General features: G+C 39.5%; 1 protein-coding gene across 1 annotated transcript; it reads left to right on the top strand.

Annotated features, from left to right (window-relative positions):
- The first annotated feature begins 8,288 nt into the window (after positions 1 to 8,288).
- On the top strand, positions 8,289 to 8,855 carry LOC116882630 (ferritin heavy chain-like). The gene has a single exon (XM_032883159.1). The coding sequence runs from the start codon at positions 8,304 to 8,306 to the stop codon at positions 8,853 to 8,855; it is 552 nt and encodes a 183-aa protein (XP_032739050.1). The 5' UTR covers positions 8,289 to 8,303.
- The last annotated feature ends 3,933 nt before the right edge of the window (positions 8,856 to 12,788 follow it).

The raw sequence follows: 12,788 nt of genomic DNA, 5'->3' as shown, positions 1-12,788 counted from the left end.
AACAAATGGACTTTTCAAATCCCAAGTCTCCTTACTGCTTAATTTGTCCATAAATCTCGTGCTGTTCCTTGTCTATGATCTGGTGTTCTTTGCACAAGGCTGTTCCCTAAAATGTTCTACAGTTTCTTCATAAAAACAGCTTCCTATAAAGAGTACTATATATTCAGAAGATTCATGCAAATGAAAGTAATTTGCATGATAGAGGATTTCCTTTAGATTAATTTGTGTTTAGCCCATATGTCACTCCAGAATTTAAAAAAATGCTGCAGGTACCAGTGATTTAATTATCTTCGGGTTTTATTTTATGCTACAGATTTTTTCCCTATCCAGAAAAAAAATATTAACTTATTTTCTCTACAGAGGCAGGGTGAAACATAAACATACAGATATAATCTCCTTTCCAAAAGGGAGAAACAATCATCAAATTCCCCTATTGTTTCCTACCGACAATGAGAATAAGGCCAAAACGTAACACAAAAGTGATCAAAACAGAAAATATGCATTAATCACTGTTTCTTTTTTGCTAAAAGTGAAGTTAATACTTTAATATAAGTTACCAAATTTCAAAAGGTCAAAATGTATTACTTTTAAAGAATACAAGTAGATTCGAAAGTATTTCTTATCCACATTTTGATGTGGAATATGTTAGGCTTTTCAGCCTGTATCACATAACACTTTTAACCAGAAACTGAGGAAAAATTAAACCATCTACCAATAGTTCTAAACAGAGTTATGATTTTTGTTACAAGAAGTACTTATCATTGGTTTAATATCTTTTGAGGGCATCTGTGGATGCCATTCATATTATCACACATGAGTGTGTACTTATTTGAATATTTCTTTGTAAATGTTTTTAGGTTATATATGTGACTGTGTCTATGTGTGTATGTATGTGTATTCACATATTGCTATGTTTCCCTGGCTAAAATCCTAGTTTCTTCTCTTCTGTACTTATGACTTAGCTGATATTTTAAATTAAGGTATAATTTACACAAATGAAATCCACATTTTTCATGTCTAGTTCTGGGAGTTTTGACAAAAGAATCCAATTGTGCAGCTACCACAAATCTCCTACCTTGTGCCCCCTTGTAGTAAACCTCTCCCCCTATCTAAAGAAAACTCGTCTGTTCTTCTGTGCCTATAGTTTTGCCTTTTCCAGTATGCCATGTAAATGAAACCATACAGTATACAGCCTTTTGAGTCTTCCTTCTTTCACTTAGCATAATGCAGTAGAGATTCATACACAGTGTTGCTTGGGTTAGTAATTCAATCCTTTTTACTGTGGACTAGAATTCCATTATGTGAAAACAACACAGTTTGTTTTTCCATCTGTCAGTTGAAGGATATTTGCCTTTTATAGGTTTTGGCAACTGCAAAAAAGTAGACATAAAGAGCCACATAGAGATTTTAGTGTAAAGATATATTTCCATTTCAGTTGAATAAATATCTAGGACTAGGATTGCTAAGTCATATGGTAAGTGCATATGAATCTTTTTTTTTAAAGATTTTATTTATTTGACACAGAGAGAGAGAGATAAAGATCACAAGTAGGCAGAGAGGCAGGCAGAGAGAAAGGGGGAAGTAGGCTCCCCACTGAGCAGAGAGCCCAATGTGGGGCTCGCTCCCAGGACACTGAGATCATGACCTGAGCCAAAGGCAGAGGCTTAACCCACGGAGGCACCCAGGCACCCCAGTGTATGTGGATCTTTATAAAATGCTGCCAAAACATATTCCAATATGGCTGTCCCATTTTTAACTCCCACCAGCTATATATAAAACTTCGAGGTGGTCTGCATCCTTATTGATGGTGTTTCAATTCTAGACGTCCTAATAATTGTGTAGTGATATCTCATTGTGGTATTAATTTGAAATTCCCTAGTGTCTGATTATGTCTATCTTTTCATATGCTTATTTGTCATCCATACCTTTTTTTTTTTTTGTAACATGTGTGTTCAAATCTCTCACCCACATCACCCACCCCTTTTTTTCTTATCATTGAGAGTTCTGTATGCACTCTGGATACAAAGTTTTTATCAGATATGTGATTTGTAAATATTTTCCCCCAATCTGTGCATTGCGCTTCATTCTCTTAAAGAGAACCTTTAATACAAGTTCTCAATTTTAATGGAGTATAATTTATAATTTTCTTCTTTTATGGATCATGCTTTGGTTCTGTGTCTAAGAACTTTTTGTCTCACCCAAGGTCTCAAAGATTGCCTCCTATGCTTGCTCAAAAAATTTTATAGTTTCATGTTGTACATTTAGGTGTATGATCCGCACTGAGTTTATTTTTATATGCTGAAAGAAATGAATTAAGCTTCTTTAATTTTTATTTTTTGCATATAGATGTTCACTTGCTATGGCACCACTTGCTGAAACAACTATCTTTCTTTATTGAATGGTCTTTTCATTTTTGTCAAAAATTAATTGGCCATATAGGTATGAGTTTGTTTTTATTCTATTCATCTATACTTCTGTTCCATTCATCTCTATGTACTTTTGTCAGTATCAACTGTTTTGATTATGGTAGTTTTATAGTAAGGCTTGAAATCAGACAATGTGTCTTCAAACTTTGCTCTTCTAAAAATTTGTTTCAGGGGGCACCTGGGTGGCTTATTCGATTAAGCATCCAACTCTTGATCTCAACTCAGGTCTTCATCTCAGGGTTGTGAGTTCAAGCACTGTGTTGGGCTCCACCCTGGGTATGGAGCCTACTTAAAAAAATTGTTTCTGGGGCGACTGGGTGGCTCAGGGGGTTAAAGCCTCAGCCTTTGGCTTAGGTCATGATCCCAGGGTTCTGGGATCAAGCCCCACATCGGGCTCTCTGCTCGGCAGGGAGCCTGCTTTCCTTCCTCTCTTTCTGCCTGCCTCTCTGCCTACTTGTGATCTCTGTCTGTCAAATAAATAAAATCTTTAAAAATTTTTTTTCAATTATTCTAGTTTCATTGCCATTCCACAGTAACATAATACTTTGTTAATATCTACAGAAAGTCCTGCTTAGTTTTTTTTTGGAATTATGTTGAATACACAGATCAGTTTTGGGGGAAACTGACAACAATATTAAGTATTCTTATTTGCAAATATAGTGTATCCCTTCTCTTGATTAGGTAGTCTTTGATTTTTTTCATCAGTGTTTTTTTGTTTTAAATGTACAAATCTTAACACATTTTCTATGATTTATAATTAAGCATTTCACGTGGGCCTCCTGGGTGCAATTTAAACAGAAGTTTAATTTTTTTCCTCTTTAATTGTCCATTGCTAGTACATAAAAATAAGATGGATTTTTGTATATTGGCCTTATATCCTGAGATTTTTATTAAACTCATTTATTAGTTTCAGTAGCTTCTTTGTACATATTTCAAGATTTTCTATGTAGAAAATTAAGTTATCTATAAGTAGAGCCAGTTTTATTTCTTGGTTTCTAATTTGTGTGCCTTTTATTTCTATTTCTGGCCTTATTTCACAAGCTAGGATCTCCAGCTCAATGTTAATTAGGAGTGATGAGAATGGACATCCTTATTTTGCTGCTGATGTTAGGGTGGAAGTCATTCAATCTTCCACCACTATAGGTTTTTCAAAGAAGCCCTCCATCAGTTGAGAAATTTTCTCCTATTCCGAGTATGGTAAAATTTTTAAAAAAGATTTTATTTATCCATTTGAGAGAGAGAGAGTGAGAGAGAGCATGAGAGGGGAGAAGGTCAGAGGGAGGAGCAGACTTCCCATGGAGCTGAGAGCCCAAAGTGGGACCGGATACCAGGACTCTGGGATCATGACCTGAGCCGAAGGCAGTTGCTCAACCAACTGAGCCACCCAGGCACCCAGATTTTTTTTTTAAAGCAGGAATGGATATTTGAGTTTGCCAAATGCTTTTTATGAATCTATTGAGATGATTTTATGGCATTTCATCTTTAGTGTGTTAATAAGATAAATTACACTGATTTTTTTTTTTTAAGTTGAACTAGCCTTGCATTCCTGAGATGAACCTCACCTGGTCGCATTATGCCATTATTTCATACATTATTGGATTCAATTTTCTAACACATTATTAAAGAATATTTGTGTCTCTCTATGTATTTTTAAAGATTTTATTTATTTATTTGTCAGAGAGTGAGAGACAGTGTGCACAAGCAGAGGGAGTGAGAGGCAGAGGGAGAGGGAGAAGCAGGCTCCCCACTGAGCTGACAGCCCAATTTGGGACTTGATCCCAGGACCCTGGGATCATGACCTGAGCCAAAGGCAGATGCTTAATTAATTAAGCCACCCAGGCACCCTATCTGTGCCTATATTTATGAAGGAAACTGGTCTGTAATTTTTTTGCCTGGTTATCATATCAGGGTAGTGCTGGCCTCATAAGATATATTGGGAAGTATTCCTTCCTCTTTAGTTTTCTAAAAGAGTTTGTATAACTTACTTGCTTCTTATTTAAATATTTAGCAAAACTCATCAGTAAAGCCAGTGGGTATGGAGTTTTCTCTGTGGGAATATTTTAATGAAAAATACAATTTAATCAAAGATAGAGGGCTATTTAGGGTATATATTTCCTGTTTAATGAACATTAGTACCTGTATGTATACAACATGGTCACTGTGGATTTGTTTTGGTAACTTTTGTATATAAGATTTTTGTACCTCTGTTCATACATTAGATTAGCCTGTAGTTTAATTCCATCTATGTTTTTAAATTTATTGGTATAAAGTTGTTCATTATTGAAGAGAATAATTCTGACAACAAATATGTGGGGTTTTCCGCATACCAAGCAATTCTCCGACTTTTCAAACATGAATCAGATGTCCTAAAATTCAATTAGGACACTAACTACCTGGAGTTGGCACAGATCCCACAAGTTAAGGACTCAGTCCTACAAGACTCCCCACATACCAACCACTTCAGGCACTAATTGCAAATCTAAGTTGGAGGTTCCCATGACTTCCTCTTCAGCTTTGATAATTTTCTACACTGTTTCATAGAATTCAGGAAAACAGTTTACTTACTAGATTACCAGTTTATTTTAAAAAGATACAACTCAGAATCAGCCAGATGGAAGAGATGCATAGGGCAAGTTATAAGGGGAAGGGCATGGAAAACTCTCTAGGTTTTTCATCTTCTCAGCACCACCGCATGCTCAACAATGAAGCTTTCTAAATCTCTTCAGTTAGAGTTTTTATGGGGGCTTTTTACTTAGGCATGATTAATTAAATCAATTAATCAACCTCTAGTCTTTTTCCCCCTCGAATTAGGAGGAAGGTCTGAAATAACATGGTTAGTTCCTCTAGCAAATAGTCCTCCAACTTTAGGGGCTTTCCAAAAGTCACATCATTGTCATAAATTCAGGTGTGGTTGAAAGGAGTTTGTTATGAATACCAAAAGATGCTCCTTTCATCTTTATTACTCCAGAGCTGTTTCAGGAGCTAGGGAAAAAAACCTATTATAACAAAGATGATTCTATTGCTCTTATCACTTAGAAAATTACAAAGGTTTTAGAACCCCTGGTGAGGAACTGGGGATGAAAAATCAAAATATATCTCTTATATCACAGTTATACTCCCTCATCATCCTTTGAATGAGCATATGATCTGTAGTAATATCTCCTCTCTCTTTCCTGAAACCAGTAACTTGTGTCTTCTCTCTCTTTTTTTTTCCTGATTAGTCTGTTTGAGATTTTTTTGTTTTTTTTTTGTTTAATTTTCTCAAAGAACCTGCTTTGATTTCATTGCTTTGACCTACTGTTTTTATTTATTTTTGTTATGGTTTCTATTTCGCTATTTCCTGCTCATATCTTTTTATTGTTGTTCAGACAGCTTTTCTTAATATGACAAAAATCAATTTTCTACAACATGAAAGAGCTAAAATTTAAACTCATCTCTACCTGTCTCTGAATCTGAAATGATTAAATATCTTCATCTTGAGGACTTTTATTTAGACCCAGACTCCTGTTTTACCTACTATCTCTAGTCAATAACCAGAGATTTTTCCCTCTTTATAAAATTACTCTTTATATTCAAGCCCTCTTACTTTGGGGCATCTCCAGTACACCGAGCAAACTTCTTAAACATTAGGACTCAATTTTCTTCAATTTATTGAACCAGTTTAACTCATAACTTATTCATTTTAACACATATGTATAAAAACAAACTCTGCTCATATCTTTATAATTTCCTTCCTTCCGCTTGACTTGGTCTCCTTTTCTCCTTTTTAAGGTAGAAGGTTAAATAATGGATTTGAGGTGTGCCTGGGTGGCTCAGTGGGTTAAACCTCTGCCTTCAGCTCAGACCATGATCCCAGGGTCCTGAGATTGAGCCCCGCATCAGGCTCTCTGCTTGGCGGGGAGCTTGCTTCCCCGTCTCTCTCTCTCTGCCTGCCTCTCTGCCTACTTGTGATCTCTGTCTGTCAAATAATAAATAAATCTTCAAATAAATAAATAAATAAATAATGGATTTGAAACCGTTCTTCTTTTCTAAGAATTTTTTAAAGCTTTCAAAAATTAGCATGAAAACACTGCTTTAGCTTCATGTCAGAAGTGTTGATATGCTGTGTTTTGTTTCCACTCAAGTCCATATAATATCTAATTTCCCTTTGACCTCTTCTTTGACCCTTAGGTTGTTTGGAAATGTATTATCAACTTCTGAATATTTAAATGTTTTTCAGATATCTTTATAAGCTCTATTCCAGTTTTATTGTGATCAGAGAACAAAATGTTCATGAAATGAGTACTTTTTATATTTATTGAGATCTGTGTTGTGGTCTAGAATATGGTCTGTCTTAGTAAATGGTCTATGTACACTTAAAAATATACCAAAGAATATGTTTCTAAAGTTTCTTAACTATGACTCTATGATTTTTCTTAACATAAGTGTGATTTCTTCTTTTTCATTCTTTTTCTCCTACTGATTAGCACAAATAATACCAAATGGTTGCCTGCCAAGGAAACTCTGTGGTTTTTGAACTGCACAGAAGCACTGCCTATTCAGAAGGTAGAGTTCAATTTTTAAATGTTTTTTGAAAAAGCTAATTGAATCACGGTGGTGAACTAAACACAAAAATTATCTACACACACACACACACACACACACAGGCACACTAAAAAGGGTGCTATTAAGAGACCAAAAATTCTGAGGAATTCTGGAAAAACAGGAAAAGAGGCTACCAGATTGGCTAACTCAGAGAAGTTGCAACACCTGCAGTAGAAAAACTGGTCATATTCAGAGAAACTCTGAATTTATCAGAGTAAATGAAATTGCAGTAGTGTAGAGGCTCCAGGGTCAGCTGTGAGATGGAAGAACTATTCTGTGAACAGCAGACCTATTTTTCCTGCCCCTCTTTCCTGCCCCGCTTTGCCCCCAACCCTTACTTACAATGGGAAGTAAGCGCCTGTTTCATCTGACACCTTTAGTCTCCCAAAATACACTCCAAAGACAGTGAATGAGCTTAAAACAACTATAGATCTTCACAGGAGAGAAACAAGAGGACATACCTACCCAGAAGGAAAAAACATTACTCTTCTAATGTAAAAAATATATTTATTCTGGTAAAAGGGAGGGTCCCTATCCAAGCTCCATGCTTTATGCCCACAAAGGAGAAAACCACTGAATAACTGACACACCCTGACCTTCCATTCTGAGAAGCATATTGGTGAAATGAACATCACAACTACAGGTCAGATCTTTGCTAATTACCTAGGCTAATTAAACAAGTCATTTATTCCTAAATATAAGTAAACAAAGGTTTGTCAGGTGTTTGACAAGATTAAAAGAGAAAATCATGATGAGCAAGAAGAAATATTTTGGGGAAAACAGATATAATATACAGGAAACAGAAAACTTCACCAAAAAATTTAAATTCATACTCTCAAAATTTTAAGGAAAGAAAATTAGTTCATAAAATAAGAAAAGGCTGCTATAGAACAATTTGAGAATAAGATAAACTTCTTGCAAACTAGAAAAATTAATGCAAACTTAAAAATACATTAGAAGCCAGGTGCTAAGCACAGTTTCCCTCTCTTATGCAGATTCTGACAGAATCTGAACTCAGCCCTTGTGGCCCGCCCCTTTCCTTTATCCTTCCTCCCCCACATAACGGATCCTCCTTCCCCCTCCCCCACCAGTTCCGGGTAACGGTTTCCAACTACTGGCCTCATCTCAGAGCTGCTGCCACCTGGCACGGAGCCTGTCTGCCTTCTGCCTTTCTCTTCATTCACTCTGGGGAATCTCCGAGGCCACCACCGCCTTCGGCCCCACCGCCGCCCGCCGCGCAGCCCTCGTTTCCGCACCGCCTTCGCCTTGGTGCTGGTGCCCGGGCCGCCAGCCATGGCCACCCCGCAGCTCTCCCAAGTGCGCCAGAACTACCACCCCGACTGCGAGGCCGCCATCAACAGCCAGATCAACCTGGAGCTCCACGCCTCCTACGTGTACCTGTCCATGGCCTTCTACTTCGACCGCGACGACGTGGCCTTGAAGAACTTCGCCCGCTTCTTCCTGCGCCAGTCCCGCGAGGAGACCCAGCGTGCCGAGAAGCTGATGGAGCTGCAGAACCAGCGCGGGGGCCACATCCGCCTCCGCGACATCAAGAGGCCGGACCGCGACGACTGGGAGGGCGGCCTGAAGGCCATGGAGTGCGCCCTGCACCTGGAGAAGAGCGTGAACCAGAGCCTGCTCGACCTGCACCAGCTGGCCACCGACAAGAACGACGCCCAGCTCTGCGACTTCCTGGAGAGCCACTACCTGCACCAGCAAGTCGAGGCCATCAAAGAGCTGGGGGGCTATGTCACCGACCTGCGCAAGATGTGGGCTCCAGAAGACGGCCTGGTAGAGTACCTGTTTGACAAGCTCACCCTGGGCGACAGCGACAAAAAGAACTGAATTGGGACTGTTTTCCCCATGGCCCCAGGCGCATGGTGACTTTCCCCGATCACCATGCCGAGAATACGTATTGCAGTATTGCGTCTGCAAAAGGTTCCAGGTCTTTTCTCCCAGTTTTGCCATAAAAATGTTGTTTGGTTTCAATAAAGTTATTTGGCTCCTAAATAAAAAAAGGTCTCTGGTTGATTTGCATGCAAATCTTTCACCTTTTAGGTTTTAAAACAGGAATCCAGGAGTCCTTCTATCTCCCTAAGCCCATCCACATGCATCTCAGGATCTCGGGAAGTGGAGGGAGAAGATATTATATAGAACCCTGCAAAACACAAATCAGTATTGCCTTTATAAACGATGTTGGGGGGAGCACCTGGGTGGCTCAGTGGGTTAAGCCTCTGCCTTTGGCTCAGATGATGGTCCCAGGGTCCTGGGATCAAGCCCGGCATCGGGCTCTTTGCTCAGTCGGGAGCCTGCTTCCCCCTCTCTCTCTGCCTGCCTCTGTCTGCCTGCCTCTGTGCCTACTTGTGATCTCTGTCAAATAAATAAAATCTTTTAAAAAATAATAAAATAAAATAAACGATGTGGGGGCAGAGGGGTGGTGCACTGAGGTGGGTGGTCTGGGGCCCTGGGTGTCAGTGGGTGAATATGTATGGTAAAAGTATAAAAGGGGGCGCCTGGGTGGCTCAATGGGTTAAAGCCTCTGCCTTTGGCTCAGGTCGTGATCCCAGGGTCCTGGGATTGAGCCCCTCATCGAACTCTCTGCTAGGCAGGAGCCTGCTTCTCCCTCTCTCTCTGCCTGCCTCTGTGCCTACTTGTGATCTCTGTCAAACGGATAAATAAAATCTTTAAAAAAATTTTTTTAAAAATTTTAAAAAAGCATAAAAGAACATCGTCTACAATTTACAACGGTGATTGTCCCTATGGAAAAAGTGAAGAATGGGATCAGGCTGGCATTAAAGGGAGTCTTCAACTTTACTGGAAAACTTTTAGCTTATTAAAATACAAAAATGTTAACAATTGTTGCTTCTGAGTAGCAACAGTGGGATCTTAGAAACAGGAATGACACAATATTTCTTTGACAAGCTTGCCCTGGGCAATAGTAACAGTGTAACTGAGTCTTAGGCTGGCTTCCCATAGACAGGGGAGTGACTTTGTAGGTCACTGTTTTATTTTTTTTAAGATTTTATTTATTTATTTGACAGAGAGAGATCACAAGTACGCAGAGAGGCAGGCAGAGAGAGAGGGGGAAGCAGGCTTCCTGCTGAGCAGAGAGCCCGATGCGGAGCTCGATCCCAGGACCCTGAGATCATGACCTGAGCCGAAGGCAGAGGCTTTAACCCACTGAGCCACCCAGGCGCCATAAGTCACTGTTTTAGACGTGCATACTGCCCTTACAAAATATCCAAATACAAAGTTCTCCTTCAATTGTACCCTTTCTTCCACTAATGTAGCAAGAGTATACAAAACCCCGAACTCTGTTATTAGAATGGCTGAAACATACAAGGTCAGGGTTGAAGCTCACATTTGTGATACTGAACGTGAAGTAGAATAAATCCCCTGAACGTTAAGCCAGTGAGTCTGGCTGCTTCGTCGAATGCAGCCAGTGGGCAAGAGCTGAAGCTGGGAGGCCAATCGGGAGATCCTACAGCAGATCCAATGAGAGACCTCGGTGGCTGAACTGGAGTGAAAGCTATAGAAAAGGTGACAGACACAAATTCTAGTCGGATTTGGGTGAATCAACAAGATTTGCTCATGGACCACGGGTGAAGAATGAGAAATGAGGAAAATAATCCAGGCCCTGGTGTTTGCACTCGAAGCCCTGAGCTGATGGTAATGTAGTTATTAACTGGAGGATGTTTGCTGGGGGACATGCGGGGAAGGGAAGGCATGTCATGTAAAATCTGAGATGCCTATTAGATATGCCAGTGGAACTGTCAGGCAGGTGGAATCTGCAGCTCAGGTGGGATGTCAGGTTTGGAAATAAACATACGAGAGACATCAGTCTCAGACAGTGTTGAGGTCATGGGACTGGATAAACTCACAAGAAAGAGTGTGGAGAGAGTGTGGCACAGTCAACCTCATGCCCAGGCAGCTACGGTTAGAGGATGGGTTGAGGTGTTACAACACCCAGAGGGCTGCTGGCCCCACCCTGACCATTATCTCTTCCAGACTGTGACCATGTGTGCCCATCCCCAGTGTCCCTAAATCAGCCTGTTCCTGGTGTAAGTGTGGTTTCAGGTTGCTCCTTTCAAGCTGTGGAGAGCAGTTAGCCTATTACCTTGTCCTCATGGCTATGGGTAGAAAGAAATTATCTCTTAGTAAAAGGTTTTCCAAGGAAATGATAGATGCTTCTGAATGTTTTTCTTTTTCCTCTGGTTTCTTTTAAAATTCCTCCCTTCTCTTAGTCCACCTTCTGACCCAGTGAAATCTGTACCCGTGTAAGTCTTTAAGGTTGTTCATGTCTGGGAAAAAATACTCAAAACATTTTGTTTCTTTTGTACCATGTGTAGTTTACAAAGATCAAAACTGAAAATTTATGGATTTTGTATCCTATGTTCAAAGACACATGGGTAGCCTGAATGTCTTTAAAGCCAACAGATTGCTTTGACGTATTTAGTAAAATATGAACTTTAATTAAGCAGTGATCTGCTTTCACATTTTCCCATGATGGTGCTTTAATACTTTTTAAAAATGAGGATTATGGTCCTTTAAGTTTAGTTTCCAGAAAATGTTATAACCCTTTATTTTTCCTAGTCATACTTGGTCTTTTCACTATTTCTTTCTTTGCCTACTTTGAGGACTTCTCTTCTCTCTGGATTTGTCTCAGATTTTACATACTTATTTATATACTTTAATATCTACCCCTCCCATAAATATGAGGAAGAACAGGGCAAGCATTAATTCTGTGTTTAAAAAAGTACCAGTTCACTGAGGATCCTTCTTGCATTCCTGTTTTAGAAAGGCATTTGCTGTAATGGTTTCTTAACCTCAGATTGCCTGGGTTCACATCCCAGTTTAACCACTCATCTTGGGTGAACTTGGATACCTTATTTAATTTAGGTAACCGTGTCACCTTGCATACTGAGAAGGGAAGAAAACAATCTTCTGTAGCTTCTTTGGTCTTCAGGAGCAACCAGGACTCAGCAAGGAAGATCTGTGTTTAGGTTGCCCCGAACTCAGGGCCAGGAGTGAGTTTTACTATGACAACTTTCTGTGGTTGTGGTTCTATTTTGCCTAAACCAGCTTTCCTTTTAAATGGCCTCCTAGAACATGTTTTCACTAATTCTTCCCAAATCCAGTTTGCCTGATACTTCTTTTTCCATCTTGAACTACTTTTTATTCCTCAGAGATGGATAGGAGCAAAAGGATAAAGACCTCACTCTGATTTTCACTATATGTATGGATGTTTTGACATGAAGAGGTGTGGAATGGGGTGACAAATGGAAAAAAGAACCATATTAGAGCTACTGATAATATAAAAATTAAAATTTATAAAAACACCATGAATTTTAGCAGAGATTCATAAACTTTTCTGCTGTTAGAGTCACCTACAGAGCATTTAAAAATCTTGAGGCACAGGCCACACCTCAGAACACATACGCTAGAATCTCTTGGGGCAGGATCTAGACATCCCAGGCTATGAAGACCAGGGCAAGTGCCTTGTCACTCAAAATGTGGTTTATGAACCAGAAGCATTAGCCTCATCTGAGCACGTATTACAAATGCAAAATTTGAAGCCCCATTCCAGAACTCCTGAATCAGAATCCACATTTTTTTTTCAGAATCCACATTTTTAACAAGATCCCAGGTGATGCATATGCACTGAAGTTTAATTAACATCCTGGTACTCAAAAACGGCTGCCCTGTGGAATCACCTGGGGGGGCTGGAAAATAATAATGCCTCAATCTACACTACTGGACCAGTCACAAAAAAATCTA

The sequence above is a fragment of the Lontra canadensis genome, unplaced genomic scaffold (genome assembly GCF_010015895.1).
Source record: "Lontra canadensis isolate GAN:19392208 unplaced genomic scaffold, GSC_riverotter_1.0 scaffold86, whole genome shotgun sequence".
Taxonomy (NCBI): Eukaryota; Metazoa; Chordata; class Mammalia; order Carnivora; family Mustelidae; genus Lontra; species Lontra canadensis.
Note: the sequence above shows the minus strand (reverse complement) of the source record. Positions and strands in the feature narration are given on the sequence as shown.

Coding starts and splice junctions, on each gene's coding strand:
- LOC116882630 (XM_032883159.1), top strand. CDS start 8,304: ATGGCCACCCCGCAGCTCTCCCAAGTGCGCCAGAACTACCACCCCGAC.